This window comes from Tachysurus vachellii, chromosome 4 (assembly GCF_030014155.1).
Source record: "Tachysurus vachellii isolate PV-2020 chromosome 4, HZAU_Pvac_v1, whole genome shotgun sequence".
Classification (NCBI taxonomy): Eukaryota; Metazoa; Chordata; class Actinopteri; order Siluriformes; family Bagridae; genus Tachysurus; species Tachysurus vachellii.
The window spans coordinates 17,326,309-17,347,726 of record NC_083463.1 but is presented as its reverse complement, the minus strand read 5'-3'; the positions used below and the strand labels follow the sequence as shown (position 1 = coordinate 17,347,726).

At 38.2% G+C, this 21,418-nt stretch overlaps 1 protein-coding gene across 6 annotated transcripts in view; it reads right to left on the bottom strand.

Moving 5' to 3' along the window:
• Positions 1-21,418, bottom strand: part of rap1gapb (RAP1 GTPase activating protein b) — a 38,158-nt gene that overhangs the window by 9,748 nt on the left and 6,992 nt on the right. For 3 of the 6 annotated variants that reach the window (XM_060868105.1, XM_060868104.1, XM_060868108.1), the window contains exons 3-6: positions 9,825-9,921; positions 846-893; positions 322-360; positions 36-224 (exon numbers count right to left, since the gene is read on the bottom strand). In XM_060868105.1, the coding sequence (XP_060724088.1) occupies positions 36-224; positions 322-360; positions 846-893; positions 9,825-9,921 (373 nt within the window). Of the gene's footprint in view, positions 1-35; positions 225-321; positions 361-845; positions 894-1,296; positions 1,333-3,090; positions 3,637-9,824; positions 9,922-21,418 lie in introns of those variants that run through there. The other 3 variants (XM_060868109.1, XM_060868106.1, XM_060868107.1) reach the window with 3 other exon arrangements.

Below are 21,418 nucleotides of genomic sequence, written 5' to 3'. Positions count from 1 at the left end.
CAATTATCAGTACCATTATCATTTCCTGTTCTCACCTTGCCCAAGAAATGTTTCCTGTATATTTTGGCTATGGTATTACTCTCCAGTTTAATCTGGGATGTTGGACATGAGGGTGGCTCCTCCTCTGCTGTGATGGTACAAATCTCATGATTGGTTCCCTCAATCCAGTAACCACCAAACTGAGGCAACAGAATCAGTGGAAATGGGGCTTTACGTCCGAGCACCTGTCAATTAGAAGGTTATAAACGTGTACTGATTAACTCTGTGGGAAAAGTATTATACTGTGTAAGTATCATATGATATTTTTGACATATTATTTACCTCATGAACACTTGGATACGGAATATAATCTTCTTCTGTCTGTTAAATAAACACAAAAGCAATTACATAATCAATTTACCAAAATAAGAAAAATATTAGATATAAATCTATAATGCAATACAAGGCCAAAAGAATGTCGACTGATTCAAAAAAACAAGGGCATTAATATTGAGTTCTTCCCCACTGCTGCTAGAACAGCCTACACTCTTCTGGTAAGGCTTTCTACAAGATTTTGGTGTACAACTATGAAGCAACAGTTTTGGGAACATTTGTCCAGTGTATGCAATGTAAATGGAAACATTCACATATTTTGCAATGTTTAAAATAAGCTGAGTGCACAAACACTCTCTTGCTCTTCTTAATAAAAATCCCAAATCTGCGAAAAGCTAGCTCCAATTGAGGCCTACACAAAGCCTGGACTTTACTAATGCTCTTGTGGATGAATGGACAAATCCCCAGCCACATGTCCACAAACGTTTGACTGTATTTACACTATACAGTATCTGTTTAAAAAACCCACTTACTTTAAGAGGAGGTGGAAGTGTGCTTCTCTGCTCATCCATTCTGCTGTTCTATAGAGCAGAAAATAGGCTGCAATTATATTGTGTCAGTACCATTATTACACACTCTCAAACAATTGCACTTGCAGTTTATCCACAAAGCACATAAAAAACATATAATGTACTTTTCATCTCATCTTTGCAGAATGCATATAATACAGGCAAAAGCATTATTTAAGCTATATAGTGTACAGAAGAGCACACAATGATATAGTGTCATTGTGTATAGTGTCACAATGAGCAGACTGAAAAGTAATATATAATGAGATTGAGAAAGTGCAAGAGAAATGACTCAGAATGTCTGCAGAAAGAAGAGTGTCACTATCGAGGCCATAGCAACAAACAAGGGTGTAAGAAGACACAAAACAGGATCTTCACTCTTTTTCTCCAGGGACTAGAAGCAATCTCTGTTTACCTGCATCTGCTCAATCATTGCAAATAAATCTGAATTCTAGGGACAAATCGAGAGAGAGAGAGAGAGAGAGAGAGAGAGAGAGAGAGAGAGAGAGAGAGAGAGATGATAAGATAAAATTTTTAATTAACAAATCTAAACTGTTATTCTGTTCTGAAAAAAATCCTTGTCTGAGCAATCCCTCCTTATATATGGTGAACAGTATTAGATAGCAGCACAGACATTTTTATAATAAATTATAATTAATTCTAATGTTTTTCTGAGCATCACGTGTTCTTACATTATAGCCTAAATTTACCCAAAAGGCAATCATTACTTTAGCTTCTAAAACAACTAATAACTAATAATAATAATAAGCATAATAACACCTATTAATTTAATTGTGATGGGCTTAAATCAGTAATTACTGTAATTACATTGTAAGGGCAGCTTCTAATTTCAGGTGAGAAGCTTTAATGAGATGGTGAAGCAGACTAGCCCACCTATTTACATATAATTGCCACAGCGTGATTACCTTTAAATCTTTAATATCTGATACATTTTCAAGCTCATAATTAACAACCATTTTCACTGACTTGCGGCAGCATTACAACAAACACAAACATGTTACGTAAATCTGGGATTGTGACTGAGTAGTAGTATTTATTATTTTCTATGATGGCTGCTTTCAAATAATCTGGAAGGCAGAAAGATTCTGGCAGCACTTTTTAATTTACACTTTGGCAGTCCATCCAGTCAGCAAAAAGTGGTATTGCCAAAGCATGTCAAAAAAGGTGCAAGTACAATTCACAAGCTTTAAATTACATAATATGCTAGCATGGAAACTGTCTTGCATCACATCAGTGTATATTGGCTAAACTTTGCTTTCAGGATTCCCATTAGAAACACAAGTTATTCAAAACAGTTAGTGGTGCAATATGCATGTTCACATGGAGGACAGGAAGATTTCAGCATAACAGATATTATTTTATTTCCTCTTGCCTCACTGAGACTTTTGGAATTGTGTTTGCTCATTCAAGTTATTACAGATGTTTTTTTTTTTGCCATGAACACAGTTATGAATGAATCTATTTTGGTGAGTTAAGCACAATGATTCTTACTAAAAGAAAAATCTGACCAACAATGGATTGGATTGGTTAAATGGATTGGTTAAATAAAGTAGAATTGAGTATAAATATAAGAAAAATACATGCCTTCACAGGCATGAAAAACAAACTTGAACATGAAATACTGAGCAATAATACTGAATAATGATTACGACTTAACTTATGTACTTTAATGGGATCAGTCATGATGGTAGACATGAAGGAATAGCTGCCATGTATATAAAGTATACTGGTATATTTACAGTGTGTAAATGCATAATTGAACATACACTTGGTTTATCTGTGCTGTACATCCCAGTAAGGTAATGTATATAAGTGGTAATGATCCCAGCTCCCACTGTGACAAATTGTGAAACTGTAAATCCAACATACTTCTCCTTGTGGGCTGCTGATTCAGCAATTGTGCACTAATTCACAGGATGAAACATGAACCCAGCTCCACTATATGTATATATCTTATAACACAATGGACTCACAGCAGCTATAATCCACTTGTATTTCCAAAAGTCGTTATTCCATTAGCACATGAAACAAACTGAAGCAGAATCACTTAAGATTGCTTGTTTTTGACCACTGTGAAACTATTCATGCACTTGATTATTAGTACCCTAAGCTTTAAAGGTTAACCGGTAAACACATAGATTGTTTATCATTGCATGTGCAGCCTCTGAATAAAGATAATTGTACTCACATCACTGTGTCGTCTACGCTGACGTGCTGCCCTAACAGCTGGATTGATGTATATGAAGGACCTTCTGGCCATTGTGAAGTTAGTCTAAAGAACGCTAAAGCCTGTGTGTGTTGTCCTGTGACTTGTTTGTTGTACTATGAGAACCAACAGCGATAGACTGGATATTAAGAGTGACAGCAGGCACTTCCTCAAACTGCAGCTACTTCCCTAAACTCAGATTTCTTACAAAACACACGATGGTCACTAATACAAAGTCTAAACTTTATGGTGTTGAAATGTGAATGTACCAGAGTAATCCATGTGTATCAGATGCATAACACTGCAGTAACCATCATTGTATTTCAAATTTTTTATTTTCATTATATAGGCCTTAAGTTTATAAATTCACCTGGAAATGGCATCAACAAGATAATGGATGTGCTGTGCAGGAAGGATGTATTATGTCACTCTAACTTGTTCAAAAAAAATAAAGCTTTTGATTAAGTTGTGCCTTGTAATATTTTTATCAATGCTGAATGGATTTTCAGACTATGATTCATTTTAATACACATTGCACTCTAGGAATTTAACAGGCTGTTTAAAAAGTGCCACATTTATCTCTGTGTCTGTTTTGTGTGTCTGAAAAATACTGTAGTTTGGACATACAAATATGTTCACTTTTTTCAGAATATCAAGGAAAAATCAGATTTTTGCTTACAGAGCTTCACTCTCTGGGTATCCATGTGAACTGATACTGAACAAAGAAAAGTTGCTAGATAGTCCCATACTTTAAATTTGGAATGACAGCTCCTGGGTTAATTTAATTTGGAATTGAAAATTTATTTGAAAAAAATAAAAATAAATAAAAAATAAATCAGACCAAGCAAATGGTACCCTGTATTCATTCATGAGATTGTGATTCTGTAAGGAATAATTAGCATAGAAATTGCATATTTTTCATGCAATTTCATGATTAGACCACGGTACTAATTAATTATGCACTTTCACCAAAAAAAGCACTTCAGAACTGCAGCCTCTTAATTATAAGTAGTACACAGATTTAATAAATGTGTGATATTCCTAAATATGCCATCAAATTGTTAATGGCTGTACAGGATAAGGAGGCACAGATGGAGGAATAAAAGAGTGTCAGTTAGTTAATGGAGAGAAAAATGTCTCATAGGTGACTGTGTGATCAAAGGACCTATCTGAAGCTGAAAACGACACCTGACCCTATGGGAACGCCAATACCCATGCCGCCACGCACCGGTCGATGACTGTGGCCAGAGTCCATGAGAAAGCACAGGCAGACTGGGAACAGAAAATCAATAGCCCTGCAGGACCTGGGACCCTGGAGTGGGGTCCAGGTCCAAGTTAAAGAACCTGACAAAGGTGTGCGGAGAGGACCATCCTGCTGCAGCACAAATATCTTCAAGGGGAACACCCCTTGTTAGGCACTGGACGAGGTAATACCCCTAGTAGAGTGAGCACTGATGCTGAGAGGTGAGACAAGGCCATGTGCCTCATAGGCCTGAGTAATGGCCTCCACTACCAAGTGCCGCTGGCGCTGTTTTTAAACCAGATTACCCCTGTTCCCGCTCCCAAAATAGACAGAAACGATGCCACAAGCTTGAGCAGTGGACATAAGTCCTCAAGGCCCTTACTGGGCAAAGCAAATGCATCCTCTCCTGTTCCGCCAACTCATGGGGCAGAGAACAGTAGGCCTGGGTTAAAGTTGAAAATTGCTCTTAGCAAAAGAAACCTGGTCACTGCCTAGAGCAGAATCTGCTGTGCCAACCTAAACACGAGGCACGAACACCACCGCAGTGCGAAGACATAGCAGTCCCTGAGGTGTGGGAGAAAATGTTTCAATGCTAGTAACACGGCCCTCATCTCCAGGCAATTTATGTGCCATGAGAGATAAGGGCCCTCCCATAGATCCTGGGCAGGGCAGCCATCCAAGATCGCTCCCCAGCCCAAAAGTGAGGCTCCGTCAAAAGAGTCCTGCGACTGTGACAAGCGCATAACCCTTATAAACCTGAGGGGATATCTGCGAGGATGAAATCCTGCACTCCTGAGCCAGAGCTGGAATGGCCTCATGTGAAGCAGACCTAAAGAGATAATGTTGGCTGCTGCCGACATGAGGCCAAGAAACCTGCATCGGCGACAGAGAGTCTGCGGCCTAGCCGAATATCTTTCATTGCTGACAAGATGTATGCCACCCGAGTGGGGGACAGATATGCCTGCATTGTAGTAGAGTCCCAAAGGGCTGTGCTCTGGCAAAATGCCTATGTGAAAATAAGCGTCTTTGAGGTCCATCTTCATAAACCTGTCCTCGGACCTGATCTGGAACACAATAACCTTGAGTGTGAGAATCTTGACCTTGTAAGTCTTCAGAGTACAGTTCAGAGACTGCAGGTCCAAAATCTGACGCAGCACTCCATCTTGGGTACAACGAAATATCAGCTGTAAAAGCCAGGGTCCCGCTCTGGGAGGGGAACATGTTCTATGGTTCCTTTCCTCAGGAGTGAGAGAAGTTCTTGGAGAAACACCACCTAGTGTTTGGCAACAATCGTGGGAAACACACCCTGAAAACATGGAGGACGAAAGGTGAACTGGATCCTGTACCCTTTTTCTACAGTATCCAGAACCCAATGAGACATAACCTGGCAGACGTTCCCATGCTGCCTGGTTGTCTGAGAGTGGTGTCAATTTCCCTGGTGCCCTGAAACAGTGCACTGGCAGGTGCTAACCCAGGGTACAGATACATGCAAGGAAGAGAAGCGTGCACAGACCCTACTGCTCTCTGAAGCGCCGGAAGCAATGGGGCGGGCAGTAGGGGAAGACTTCCTGAAAAAGATGCTCCTAGGAACCCCAGCCACTGAGTAGCTCTCCTGAAGTAGCTCTACAAGGCTTGGATGGAAGTGCAAGCTTCCTCCATGTGGGCATTGTAGAAAAGTGATAGCTCGCAAGCGTCTCTTCAACCCCAGGCATCACCCCATACCCATGGCTTTCAAGCCCTATAATGGCTGAAAAGTCAGACATGGCCGGGGAAAAAAGACACGCTGAACAGGGATTTCCCCAACACCTCAACACCTCTGCATGGAGGTCTGGGAAAAATGGCAGCCACCTGTTTGGAGGTGGCCTGCGGCCTGAAGTCAGAAAGCGGTCATCTAGCTTAGAACGAACAACACTAACTTCCTCTTCAGGCCAATCTAAATTCAATTTTGACACAGCACATGTCACCACCTGGAGGAGCTCCTTGAACGCCCTGATTAAGGCAGGAGATCATAGGAGGAAAGCCCCTCCCCACTTGCATCAAGCTCCTAAGTGCCCGACATAGTAAGCAGCATGCTCTGTTCTGGGTCGGGAGAAATCGCCGTGCAAGCTCCCGAAACAGAGCAAACGGAGTCAGGGGAGCGGGCAAGAGAAAGGGAAAGACCTGTCTCTTGCTTTGCTTCCACTAACTTAACCTGCGAACTCCATGATCAAAGCCGATCGGGCCCGAACCACGAGGTGCAGGTTGGCTAGAAAATACAGCCAAGGGGGATCGGAGGTTGTACAGAGAGAATCCCTCACAATGCACACAACTGGCTCCCTCGAGAACCGACCGAGCATGCTCCTCTCCCAAACAAACAAAGCAAAGAGAGTCTGTTAGATGCCAACATACTTCTCCCTGCCTATATGCCTCACTAAATATATATATAGTTGTGTGAAAAAGTGTTCGCCCCTTCCTGATTTTTATTTTTGTTATTTTTTTATTTTTTTATTTTGCACCCTTTTCACACTTTAATGTTTCAGATCATCAAACAAATTTAAATATTAGTCAAAGATAAATAAAGGTTATTATTATTAAGGGAAAAAACTTACATGGCCCTGTGTAAAAAGGTGCTTTCCACCTAAACCTAATAACTGGTTAGGCAATCAAGAGTTTGCGATAACTTGCAATGAGTCTCTTACAGCGCTGTGAAGGAATTTTGGTCCACTCGTCTTTGCAGAATTGTTGTAATTCAGCCACATGGAGGGTTTTCGAGCATGAACCGCCTTTTTAAGGTCAGGCCACAGCATCTTAGTAGGATTCAGGTCTGGACTTGACCACTCCAAAATCTTCATTTTGTTTTTCTTCAGCCATTCAGAGGTAGACTTGCTGGTGTTTTGGATCATTGTCCTGCTGCAGAGCCCAAGTTCGCTTCAGCTTGAGGTCACGAACAGATGGCCGCACATTGTCCTTCAGAATTTTTTGGTAGACAGCAGAATTCATGGTTCCATTCATCACAGCAATTCTTCCAGGTCCTGAAGCAGCAAAACAGCCCCAGACCATCACACTACTGTACCACCACCATATTTTACTGTTGGTATGATGTTCTTTTTCTGAAATGCAGTGTTACTTTTACGCCAGATGTAATAGGACACACTCCTTCCAAAAACTTCAACTTTTGTCTCGTCAGTCCACAGAGTATTTTCCTAAAAGTCTTGAGGAGCATCAAGATGTTTTCTGGCAAATCTGAGAAGAGCTTTTATGTTCTTTTTGCTTGCAGCGGTTTTGAACCATCTTGGAACTCTGCTCTTTCCCAGTCTCTTTCTAATGGTAGAGTCATGAACACTGACCTTAAGTGAGGCAAGTAAGGCCTGCAGTTCTTTGGATGTTGTTGTAGGGTCTTTTGTGATATTTTGGATGAGTCGTCGCTGTGCTCTTGGGGTAATTTTGGTTGGCCGGCCACTCCTGGGAAGGTTCACCACTATTCCATGTTTTCGCAATTTGTGGATAATGGCTATCACTGTGGTTCGCTGGCGTCCCAAAGCTTTAGAAATGGCTTTATAACCTTTTCCAGACTGATAGATCTCAGTTACTTTCTTTCTCATTTGTTACTGAATTTCTCTGGATCTCAGCACTATGTGTAGCTTTTTAGGATCTTAAAAAGCTTAAAAAGGTTAAAAAAAAGGGCTTTTAAGAAGTGTCAAGAATGAAGGTTTCAATAATACTGGGTAAATGCTGGATATTCAATTTCAAAATTAATGGTTAGAAGAAGAGACTGAACTTGTTTAACTAAAACTAAACAGACTTTTAAGACCATTGCACACAACCTGTGTAACTGATGGCACAAAAATTAAGTTATTGTATGACAACCTGTGTTGATTAGTTTCTCGTTGATGACATCAGCTACATATCTTGATTCTCAGTGGTCAAATCTTGAGTTGTATTCATTTATATTGAATACATTCCAGCTTCCTTAACTTCTTCAGAAATTTGTTGTTGGATTAAGAGACTGATAACACTAATGCCTTTGCTTAATGTTGTATTGGACAGCAAAGTCAAAAGGGAACCTCTTCCTTTATGTCTTTATGTCTTTTATGCATCTCTTTACTCTTTTCAGTTCATTCACTGCCGTGTGCTTGCAGACAGGCATCATACTTGCTGAGCAGCAGTATTAATTAAAAAAAAATTCCATTATCTAAAGTCTTCTAAGGAATAAGCACTCTCGTTTATCACGACGAAAAATAATCCCCTGCTTACCAATGAACTTGATGACATTAATCACACATTCCATTTTCCTTACTTGACTACTGATCTGTCCCTTGTTTGCCCTTAGAAAATAGGCCTCTGCTCTCTCTGTGGATTTTAATCCCTTCATGCTCAGCAATTCTTTGATGAACATGTTTCCGTATGCTCATTCCACTTTTGATGAATGAACTATCACTGGCTGAGGTTTTGGCAAATGCCAGACAAATAGAACAGTATGAAGAGTGTGACTCTTCATAGTATGCCAACCATTTTCTATTTATTTTGTCATTGCTGAAGAAGATGTTAGGAAGGGCTAGTTTTGGGCTTTGCTGTGGACAGTAGCGAAAAAAAAAAGATCTAAATCCTTAGGCTGTGCAAAATAATAAAAAACTTTAGGGTTAGGTTTAGTTAATTTAGTTAATTTAATTTAATTAATTATTTGAATGCTGAATTCGGAAATGATCATTTTAGTGTGTGGGCAATAATAGAAAATAAAAAATAAATAAATGAACAAACAAACAAACAAACAAACAAACAAACAAACAAATAAATAAATAAATAAATAAATAAATAAATAAAAAGGTTTGCTGGTAGCAGGCCAAATCAGTCACCAGGCCACTGCTCCCTACTATATGAACGGGACTGCTCCCTACTATATGCACTATTAAACACTGTTTATATGTAATAAAAGCTGTCTCAACACTCAAAAGCTGTGGTTGGATAAGAGCACAAATAGATATAGATTTTTTTTAAATGTTTTAAACAAAACAATAGCTATCAAATCCTTGAACTAATTTGAATTTTATCATTGACAGAATTGAAGGGATTCAAAATGACAATACTTTTCTTTTGGAATTCTTAGAAATATTCACGGAATATATCGTGCACTTGGAACAAATATTCTAGTTTTTTTTTTTCCATTAATATATTTTTATTAATAAAGCATACCACCAGTCTATTGTCCTGTTTTTCCACCACAAAATCAAACCTAAAAAAATATGCCTTTTAAACAGCTTGCCAAGACCAATATATACATCCGGTGACAATCTTGCCTTAACAGGAAATCCGGCTGGAGTGAAGAAATTGCAGCAATTCATACAGCGGAGATGAACAGAATGATGGAAGAATTAAGCAGACTAAGCTACTGAGTGAAATCCAAAAAAATAAATCAGTGATCAATGCAATGAAACAGTCACTTTACAAATGATCCATGTGAAAAGAGAAGTATGTAAAGTCAATAAGACAATGTTACCTTTAGAAGTGCAGAAAGCGGGGACAAGTGTAATGACTGGGTCAAGTGAGTAGACTCTAATGCATTAGATGTTTGAGAGATTTTGCCATCGTTTTTCCTGTGGAAAGAGAAAACACACACCTCTTCAGCACAAAAGCCCTAATTTATAGTAACAGAGATCACAAATTTTTGTCTTTGCAGTGCAATTATTTGATTATTGTTTGTATATGTATGTTAGACTATATGTACCGTAAAAGTTACCGAAAACTTTACCTACAGTTATTGCTGCACAAGGGCTCATAACAGACACTGAAAGTGAAGGTTCTTTTGCCAGTCACAGATATGTAATGCTGGATCATTTTTCTAAATAATTAAATACAGAAGTATAATATTTTTGTCTCATTTGATTGATTGGGTTGACTTTGTCTACTTTGTCAAAGGTATGTTATTAGCTGAGGCCTGAATCCAGTGGCTCAAACCTGCATTATTTCGCAAAACAATATAAACAATTTAACTAGTGTTTGTTTTTGTTTTGTTTCCAGTTTGTTTCCTTCACTGTACTATACAAACCTAGACGTTTACAGTCATTTGTAAATCTAGTCAGTGTCTAATCACTTGCATGTCTTTGCAGGTACACACAATGTGATTCACCAAATCTGAGTAAATTTCACAATTCTTTTACACTACACATAACCAAATAACTGAGTATAAACATACAGGGATTGATCCAGTGGTGGGGGAACCTAAGTTTTTTCAGACTAAAAAGTCAAGCTTCTAGCTCCAAGCTTATGTGTACATAGTAATGACAATCCATGGGAGCTCATCTCACGGATGCTCAATCAGAGCTCACGTCAACACCCTGAACTCTTTGTCATGTTCCTCAAACCATTCTTGAACAATGATGAATGACGGGTGTACTTGATCAAAGTAACATCAACAGGAATGCCAGGTCCTATGGTTTCCCAACATAACATTGCCCAGTGCATTACACTGCCTTAATAGGCTTTCCTTTTTCCTGTAGTGCATTCTGGTGCCATCTAATCCCCATGACACACACACATACACACCACCATCCACATGATGTAAAATAAAATATGAGTCATTAAACCGTATGCAACCTGCAAGCTGTGTGCTCTGACACCTTTCTTACTAACCAGCATTAACCTTCTAACCTTCTGGAGATGCTCTGGCCCACTTATCTAGCCATCACAGTTTGGCCAATGTCAAAGTCGCTCACACTTGCACATTTTTCCTGCTTCCAACATGTCTGTCTAATATATCCCACACTTTTACAGGTGCCACTGTAACAATATAAATGTGTATTTTCTCCCACAATATTGGGCAAGAAATATCGTTGTAATTCAGAGATTGGTATGCATAATTACAAACTACTGCATATTTTGTTCTAGCTAATAATTTATTCATACAATTATTAGCCCTTTAGAATCCATTACTCTCATAGCCATGCTGGTTACAATAAATTACAAAGGACAATATAAGTAATAAGCCTTCAACTGCATGAGGGGACAAAATAGTTCCAGAAAAGTGTGGTAACTACAATGGTTGTTTGAAAAATTGTCTAAATATGGATGAAGACTGCACAAAGTAAAAACTACAACAGAAAGTAGCAGGTACAGTATGTGGGTAGAGTAAGTGGGTAAACTGTTAGAGTTTGTATGTTAAAAACCACTCATGCCTCTTCATGTTCCTGCTTTATGTTCTTGACAGGAAGTGGAAACTGGTCTTCTGCAGTAATAACACCAAGGTTTGATTTGTCTTGTGTTCTGAGATGCTTTTTTGCTCACCATGGTTATAAAGTGTGGTTAGTTTAGATTGATATTGTGACATCCTGTCAGCTCAAACCAGTCTGGTTATTCTCCTCTGATCGCTCTCATAAACAAGTGGTTGCAGTCTGTAGACCCTCACATCATTCTGTGTGAACTATGGGGCCTTTTGTGTAAGAAAATCCCAGAAGCTCAGTCATTTCTTACTAGCCCATCTGGTTCCAGAATACATGCTATTGTTATAGTCACAGAGATCACATTTTTCCCCATTCTGAATTTTGATGTGAGCCCTAGACCTGTAACAGAATAGATTTATGCATTGTGGTGCTGCCACATGATTGGCTGATGGAAAACTGCACAAGTTTTTCAAATGGAAGGCCTTTGTAAACAAAAATTTCAAGGACTTGTACAACGTGTTATTGTATACATCGATAATATACTGATTTACTCAAGCACCCTCACAGTTTCACAGGCATACAATCTCCAATGGAATAGCCAGAGCCTACTAGCATCAAAGAACTTCAACTTTTCCGCGGAAATGCCAACTTCTACTGGTGGTTTATACTGAATTATAGCGAGTGGCCAAGAAACTCCTCTGGTCCACAACCGAACAGAGGGCCTTCGATAAGCTAAAGACTAGGTTCACCATAGCTCCTTATAGGATTCACCTATGCTACGACACCCCAACCCCGACCTATCATTCACAGTCTAGGTATATGCTTCCTGCTGTGGGATTGGGGACATGCTTTCACAATGCATTAGCTCACATAGCAATTTGTGGCTAGAAGGAGCTCACCATAACTAAGAACCTACTCCTCCGTTTACCTGCAATAAACTCAGTCCAAGGTTCACAGGCCCATTCAAGATTATGTATCAAGTCAATAGCATCCTACCGCATCTCACCATCGTTTCAAATATTACTGCTCAAACATGCCCATGCTATTCGGCTACACACGTTTTCAGGCAAACCACACACGCTAACAAATAAGTAACAGTAATCAAAGACTTACTAGTGTAGCATGCACTCACTTAGAATTACCTTGTTCATAAACTACTTTAATATTTCAGACTGAATAACTACATACATCAATGCTAAACAGCAGCATCTTTCATTGGAAAGACAGAGAAAGATGGGTAGGAGATGGGATATACTGTAGCTGTAAGAGCACAATTTAATGCACATAGCAAAGAGAAGATGAGATAGAACTCTCTCTCTTTTTCTCTCCCTCTCCTCTTTCCCCTTTTTGAACTGTCTCACCACTAAAGAATAGTATCTACAGTATATCAGTGCATACACAATTATCTAATTTACAATCTGACTCAGGATTTTTCACGTGGTGCCATTATCCCTGCCTAAGTGTGCACTACTAAGAATAGCATTGTGTTTGTGTGTGTGTGTGTGTGTGTGTGTGTGTGTGTGTGTGTGTGTGTGTGTGTGTGTCCTTTTACAATCTTACTACAGCCCTTTTACAATCTTACTACAATCCACTTCTGAGCCCTCTAACATATCCTCTATCCTCTAATTTACTATAACGTGACTGGAGAGTGAATTTTCCCAGGCTCCAAAACCACCTCAGAAAATCCAACATCCCAGAAGAAACATCCCAGACACTACAAATAGTTAGGAGCAAACCCAAAAAACAGAGGCAAAACCAAAACTGAGGCAAAAATAAAAACTTGTCCCCTAGTAACATTTGAGTAAAATTTGAGTGCAATATCCCTTTTTCTTTTCCCATATTTTTAAATTAAGATAGTGATATTTATGGAAGCAGTATTACTTAAATTACCTAACTAACCAAAATTATAGCATTTTCATTCAGTTAACAGCTTACATTTACATCTTATATATTTTCCTTTTCCACACTTTGTCCATTTGCGACAGTATCAGATTTTTTTCTCAGAAATCTAATCCAGTGTTTTTACTTTTTTCTGCCTAATACCAGTCCTGAGCTTTAACTAAAAGTTGATTTTAATGCATGAATGCAATCAGAATTTCATTAACCACAACTGAACATCTACATTGTCATCTATAATTGTCCACAGCAAACTCCACTGCATCAAATGTCTTACACTGCCAGACTTCACTTTGAAAACTAATTTGATTAATGCATTCTTACTGGTCTTACCACAGGTTGAGTTTAAACAGGACCTCTCGCGGCAGGCTGAACCTCTTGGTAATTGTATTCCTTTTCTTGGGCCTCAACATCATCCAGACTCGGCACAGGTCAGAGACAGAATATCAGAATGCACTTCTTTACATAAACTCAGTTTGAAATGAGGTTCCTCTGTTTGCTTTTCAGTGTGAGAGACTCCAGAGACTGGCACTGATTGCTGGGTTTATTGTTTGTTGGCTTGTTAAGTCAAAATGAGAGTGACAGAGAGGCCAAACCTGTTTCTAAGTATTGTCTCAGATTGGTCATAACGATTGGTCATAACAAGCAGGTGGGTCTGGAGCCGGTGTCAGGTGGACAAACACTGCCCTACCCTGAGGGCTAAAGTAACTGACAAAAGAGATGACAGACAGAAAAGGCAAGGACAGAGCTGCCAACATATCTTCTAACCAGATAATCCTTGCAGACAAAGAGAAAAAAACAATTACTACAAAAACCCTAGGGAACGTCTGCAGACAGGATGCCTCTATGATAACAGAATAAATGAGGAAAAAATTGTTCAAACAATACAAAACCATTTGGATTTAAAACATTTGGATTTGAAGCAACCAGCTGAGTATCAGCACACTGCAGTTCAGTTAACTTTTTAGTACCAGCCTACTAAACAGTGAATATATTTATTGTCCATTAACTGACTTTTCGGTCAAACTGAGCATCAGTGTAGAGAAAAAATGGCCTTTACACATTTATCGCACAATTAAATCGTTTGTCAGAATAGGAATATTAAAAAAAACATTAAAAATCCACTCTTTACTCTTTACAATCAACTTTTTTCACCCAAATTTCACTGTTCTGTTTTCTTGCTGATGGTCAATCAATCAGTCAGTATTGATGACACATGATTTTGGATCACAGGGTTAACATTTTTTGTTTTCTAACAATTTTGTTTACAGATATTCACCAAGCAACAATAAATAACAGCAAGGCAAAAGCTCTTTATGACTTCTGCTTTATAATATGCAACTTCTCCATGTATTTACTGACCACAAAAATCATAGTCCCAACTTTCTCTTTGCTCACAAAACCAAGGCTCTTGAATTTTTACGTCAATGTCATATAAATCAGTACACCACAAAGTGAAAGAAATCAATACCAGAAGCTAATGTTTCAAATCCTTTGTTGTTTGCCCTTTTATAAACTAGTTTTTCCAGCCAGGTGAATTTTAATTACATTTAGCTGAGAAAGCAGAAAAGTTGTAGTTTCTGGTGTCTCCTTTATCCTGTTTTAGCTGTCCAAAAACCCCAAAATTCTACGGCTAAGAATTCTCTCTCTTGGCACCACTAGTAATATAAATTTTTCCTCTTAACATGTGCTCTTATTCTACCTTTCGAAAATGTCCACACTGGCCCACTTAATTGTAGTATTTTATAAAGATAGGGAAACCAGATTTAAGTTATTTCTTTTCTGTTACAGAGCACTTAATCAGTTCTGTCTTAGCAGGACACAGCACACTTGGTCACAATTGGTTAATCATTTAAGTTCTGTATGTACAGTATTCAATGTAGGTAACCCAGACCTAATTTCCCATAGACAGTTTATTTTTAAAATGTTATTTACCATTAGAGCTAATAATACAGAAACAAATAATACGCCAGTAATAAACTGAAAAAGACACTCTCAACAACCTTAGCTTTCAAATGTAATGTGTACAAGCTAGTTCATGAAAGGAGACAGTATGAGGAGCTTTAAAGATTAGAGTCATAATCAAAGACCCTGCTAATAAAGTGCAGTCTGCTTTTTAATAACACTAAAACTCATATATTAACATGACTTACCTTTCTTGTTTATCTCACACACACACACACACACACACACACACACACACACACACACACACACACACACATCAGTGTCTGTCTCTTTTTACTACTTCAACAGCAATCGAACAAGTTAATGATGCATTAAACTCCACTTGAGAAGAGACAAACAAGGACTAATTTAAATGCTTCAATTGGGTCTATTCATTTACTTTTTACCAAATATGTTCAAAACAAGTGTGAAAGGTGTTCAGTAGAGTAATCTTACATGAACATGAAATGCTTTGTATTTACTAATGTAATTACTCCAGTAAACTCTTGATGCTTGTAATATAACCGGTCAGAAACCATGTGGATCATTTGCTTGGGGCAGCTAGTTTTTTTGCAGTCACATACTGATTTACATTCATGTTTCTTCCTATATTATTCACATAACTCATAATTCACATAAAAAAGATCAGGATCAAGTACATTTCTGTTACTGATAGGAGATTTGGTGACTGATAGGAGATGTGACTTTGAGAAAAGTTAAACTAGAATAGAAGACTATTTTTTACATATCCATTACAGCACCGTGAAATTAGTTCTTCACATTAGAAAATGGGCAGGGGACAGGGTCAGACATGATGTCCACAGAGGCAGCTTGGCAGCTTGGAGCTTGAATCCTGATCTTCCAATCAGCAATCCAGAGCCATAACCACCTGAGCTAGCCCTTCTTACAGGCTGTGTAAATATTCTTTAGAACTGTCCGCACTGGTGTCTGACTACACCCCCAACCACCAAAAATCCCCCTTGACCCTGCTCCTTTTCCTCACACAACTGCTTGTTAAGCTGCCATGGAGATTTTAAACTGAAAATCGAATCGTAATGTATTAGGTATACAGATCTAGCAACCAATAATAGGTTGTCTACTACCACACACACACACACACACACACACACACAAGCGAATAATTAGAGTTAGGTGAATAATACTGATTACATAACAAACATGAAGAAAAATAAAGAAATTAACATGCAAGAAAGCAGATGTTCTTTCAATGTATGTCATAATCGGCATGAATATAGTAATCACCTAACTATGCCACGAATATCTAATTCACAATCCATAATCAAACCTCCAGGTAATTTAAATAATTCTGGATGAGAGTAACAATTGTTCATTGTTCAAACACACTGGAACTACTGCCTTACAGTTACACAATTATGCATAATGGGAGTGAAATTTGTGAAAGCATTTCTATTAGTTGTCTCAGCATAAAAGAGAAAATCTCAGCTAAAAGTCCCATTACAAAACCCATTAACAAGAACAGTAGAGGCGCATCGGTGATAATTGCTGCTTTTGAGGGTTTAGTACAAAGGTCACATGAGAGTTATAAAATGGTAGAGATCGTGTGAGATGGTGTACAATGTACCATCATCCTATCAGAACTTCTAATCATACTATCCATTACTGATGATAGTATCGCCTGTGGCTTTGTAGAGGAAAAGAAGGTTGTGTGGTCAGACAAAGTTAACATATGTCACATATGTCTTACATCAGTACAGATACGAAACAGCTGTAGCTGCAAATCGCTACTATTAGCTTCAAGTCAGGTATTTGTTTGGCTTAATGAGCAGTCAGATGTGAATGCTGTAAAATCAGGTTCAAACTGTAAATAAACAAGTTTTATATATGTAATATATTTTAAATACAACACAATTTATTTTTGTTAATCCTAAAACTGCAGACACCGTGACATATGGCATGTTTAAATTGTCTAACTTGACATTCCTGACACTTCATCATCAATCATCCAAAACCTAGTCAGTTGGAACTATAAAGACAAAGTCTGGGAAAACACAGCAACACTCCCTGTGTCTATATATAATATTTAATAAATTAAACACTGCGTATTTCACAAAACTCTGACTTCATAATACACTGCCTCGGTTCAAGCTTTTGTCTCCACAAAACTGCCAAGCTCAAAGGATATCTGAATTCCTCTATTTATTTATTTATTCATTTATTTTACAGATTATATAATTCATTGTCATATATGTTGTTTTATCTTTATTTATTCATGAATTTTATTTTGTATTCATTATTTTTTGTATTTCTGTGTTTCATTTTCCTTATACTAATAAGGTGGCTGTCTTCAAGTGTGTCATCCTCTCTACTTATTCCCGCTGGCTCAATAATATCAGAGCTGTCGCTTGATTGTCCCTGCCGGCTGTTCTGAATGTGAAACACACTGCAGCTGACAGTCAGAGTTGTGAGACAGTTGACTGAAGTGGAAGAAAATTGTAGGTTATTTACTCCCTCACGTGGAGGTGCTGGCTTGCAGTTTGCTGCACTGATAGACGTCTGCAAGCTTACAACTATAAAACTCATATCAAACTGCTGTTCTTTTATCCTCTCTTTCTAACAGGACTTACGTGGCAGCATATTTCAGATGCACTGTTGACATTTTAACTGTGTGAATAAGTTTGTTCAAGCCCAAATCCCTGATATGTACCACACCAAACCAGTCAATCAATGTCTGTGGCATCAATGTCTCAGTGGCTTTTAGGGCTGTGCAATTAATTGCAATCGCAAAAAAATCGCGATTTAAGCACATGCGATTTCTAAACCGCATAAGGCTGCGATTTTATCTATTAAGATGTTAACCAATCAGAGCTCACGCAACGCACCGGGAAAATAACAGCTAAGCAGAGCGGGAGAAAGATGTTAACCAATCAGAGCTTACGCAGCGCACGACGAAGCTGAGCGGAAGAACCAAATAGGTTAGCGGGAGGAAAGAACATAAAATATGGATGCCGGTCAAAATAAAAATGATTTGGTGCCAAAGAGAAATTCAACGTCAGTCATTTGGGAGTATTTTAGATTCAGGACAGAGGATGTGTCACAGAGCAAGGTAATTTGCAAGACTTGTGAAATCTGTTCCAATACTTAAAACAGCACCATAAAAAACTGCATGATCAATGCATGTCGACAAAGTCCATCGAAACAAACAAAAGCACACATCAAAGCCAGCCCGAACAGATCAAGTATCCATTGTTCAAGCATTTGCAAGCGCCATGCCTTATGAGAAAGGATCAAAACGGCACAAAGAAATTACCGACGCGGTCACCTATCATATATGCAAAGATATGATGCCTGCGCGCATCGTCAGTAAAGACGGCTTCCGAAGACTAATACAAACGCTCGACAAAAGATACCAGCTGCCATCTCGCACTCATTTCACACGATTTGCTATTCCCAAAATGTATGATAAATGTAAGGGCGGGCGTTGAATACGAGCTCAAGCAGGTGAAATAGTATGCCACGACCAGATATGTGGTCCAGCAGAACGATGAAGCAGTACATGAGTACATGATAACGGTCCACTATATTAATGACAACTTTGAAATGAAAAGTCGATGTTTGCATACAGCATTCTTCCCAGAAGATCACACTGGAGAAAATATATCTGAAGGGTTAAAAGAAGCTTTAGCATCATGGGGACTTTGTGAAGAGCAACAAGTGTCTATCACCACAGACAATGGAACTAATATAGTGAAGGCTGTCACTTTGAACAACTGGACACGATTGCAGTGCTTCGGACACAGACTGCATTTGGCAATTCGTAAGATATATTTTATTATACATTTATTCTACTTTACATTAAGTAATGTATACTTTACATTAGGGCACTTTATAGGCATACTTTTTTATTAAGAAACAAATTGCGCAAAGATGTTTAATATGAAAACGTATTATAATGTTTTGTAATAGTATTTTCAACTTGTACCATAGTTGGTAACACTTTACAATAAGGTACTATTTGTTAACAGTAGTAAATTGCAGTGTTTTCCTTACATTGAATTATTTGTGGAGTTATTTCTGAAGAAAAACCGACTGTCCTCAGAAATTTTTGGATGTCATTTTCTTTTTATTTTGCATGTAATGCCTGATAAAGCAGCCGAGCTTTTCTTTGTATACAGCGTTACCAAGAAAAAAGCTCTCTGTCCCACGCTAAGCGCCTCCTACTGGTGGAGAATGAATTTACATATACGTCGCCACAAATACTAATCCATTAGCTAACAATAAACAATTTTTTCCAGCATTTATTCATTCTTGTTAATGTTAGTTCATGTCAATACAGCTATTCATGTTAGTTCATGTCATGGTGCATTAACTAATGTTAACAATGACAATGTTTGATTTTAATAATGTATTAATAAATGCTAAAATTAACATGAACTAACATTAATACTATATTAGTATTGTTCATTGTCAGTTCATTTTCTCATTTCATCAACAAGTTGTTAACAAATAGCACCTTTTTGTAAAGTGTTACTCAATAATTTTATATTTAAATGAATGAAATACATGTTTTGCAATTTTTTGTTTTGTAGAAATTGCAATCAAGGATGAACCTCGCATTTCCCGCGCCAACGGCTTGTGCAAAAAGCTAGTGGGACATTTTTCCCACAAAAGAAGATGTTAGCCGAAGCCCAGGAAGAACTCCAGCTTCCCCAACATGCCCTCATAACATCATGCCCAACAAGATGGGGCTAAATGCAACAAATGATAGACAGGGTTTTGGAGCAACAGAGGGCATTTTCTCAGGTCCTTTCAGCTGAACGTAAAACAAGACACCTAGTGCCCCAATGGCAAGACAAAGATGTTCTAGAATCTGTAATTAAGGCATTGGGTCCACTTCAGGAGTTCACGGATGCCCTTTCCAGTGAAAACTACATCAGTCTGTCGTATGTGAAACCGGTTCTTCACCTGCTGAACACAAAGACTATAAAATCAAAAATTCTGAACTACATCAACAAACATTATGAGGATGAAACTACCCAAGAGCTTCTGGATACAACAACATTTTTGGATCCCAGATTCAAAACCAGCTACACTGATGAGGATAAACATTGGACAAAAACATTTCAAACATTAAGGCTAGGGTCATGTCTGACATGGAAATGAGTTCACACAAGGTGAGTTAATTTATGTAATCTGGATGAAACTGTCATCTCCTTAGATAAACACTCTTTTATATGGCTTTTTAATCTTTTCTTTCTGTTCTGTATGTCAAAGGATACATCTGAATCTGTGAGTAACACATGCAGAGAGAATCCTGACATCAATCTACCTCCACCAGGAAAAAAAGCACAGAAGTCCTTAGGAAGCTTCTTCAAAACGACTTCAGCCATGCCAGCAGCTCTGCGACTTGAAGAAGCCATAGCCTCTGAGTTAAACAGCTACAGTACCTGATTTCTCCATCCATTGACAGTGAGGAAGATCCTCTGAAATGGTGGAGACTCCATCAGATAAATTTTCCAAGAATGAGCAGGGTTGCACAAAAGTATCTTTGTATTCCTGCCACCAGCTCACCTTCAGAGAGAGTGTTTAGTACTGGGGAGAATGTGGTGACATGTCACCGTTCATGCTTAAAACCAGAAATGGTGGACATGCCAAAAAACCTTTAAGAGAGCAATCTGTTTTTTGGTTTTGATTTCTGTTAGTTTGTATTTATTGTTATGACTGGAGTTGAGGTTAGTTAATCTTAATTTATTTTATGTTGTCTGTTTTAAAGACAATTTTACTACAGTTTTGTTTATTAAACTATTAATACTGTTATTTCATTGTGAAATGTTTTGTTATGCACTTCTTGTGCACTGAATACATTTAGAAAAAGCATGTTTGAAAAAGTTTGAAAAAGCAAAAACTATTGCCAAAATCGCAAATAAAATCGCAATCGCAATATTCATTCAGAAAATCGCAATATGATTATTTTGTCCATATTGCACAGCCCTAGTGGCTTTTCTTTTATTGTAAATGATCAAATAATGTTCATTAATTCAAGCAAATGTTCAATGGTGGTTTTAGGCATAACATTTGAATATGATCCTGTATGCGGTTAACTTTGTAGGGT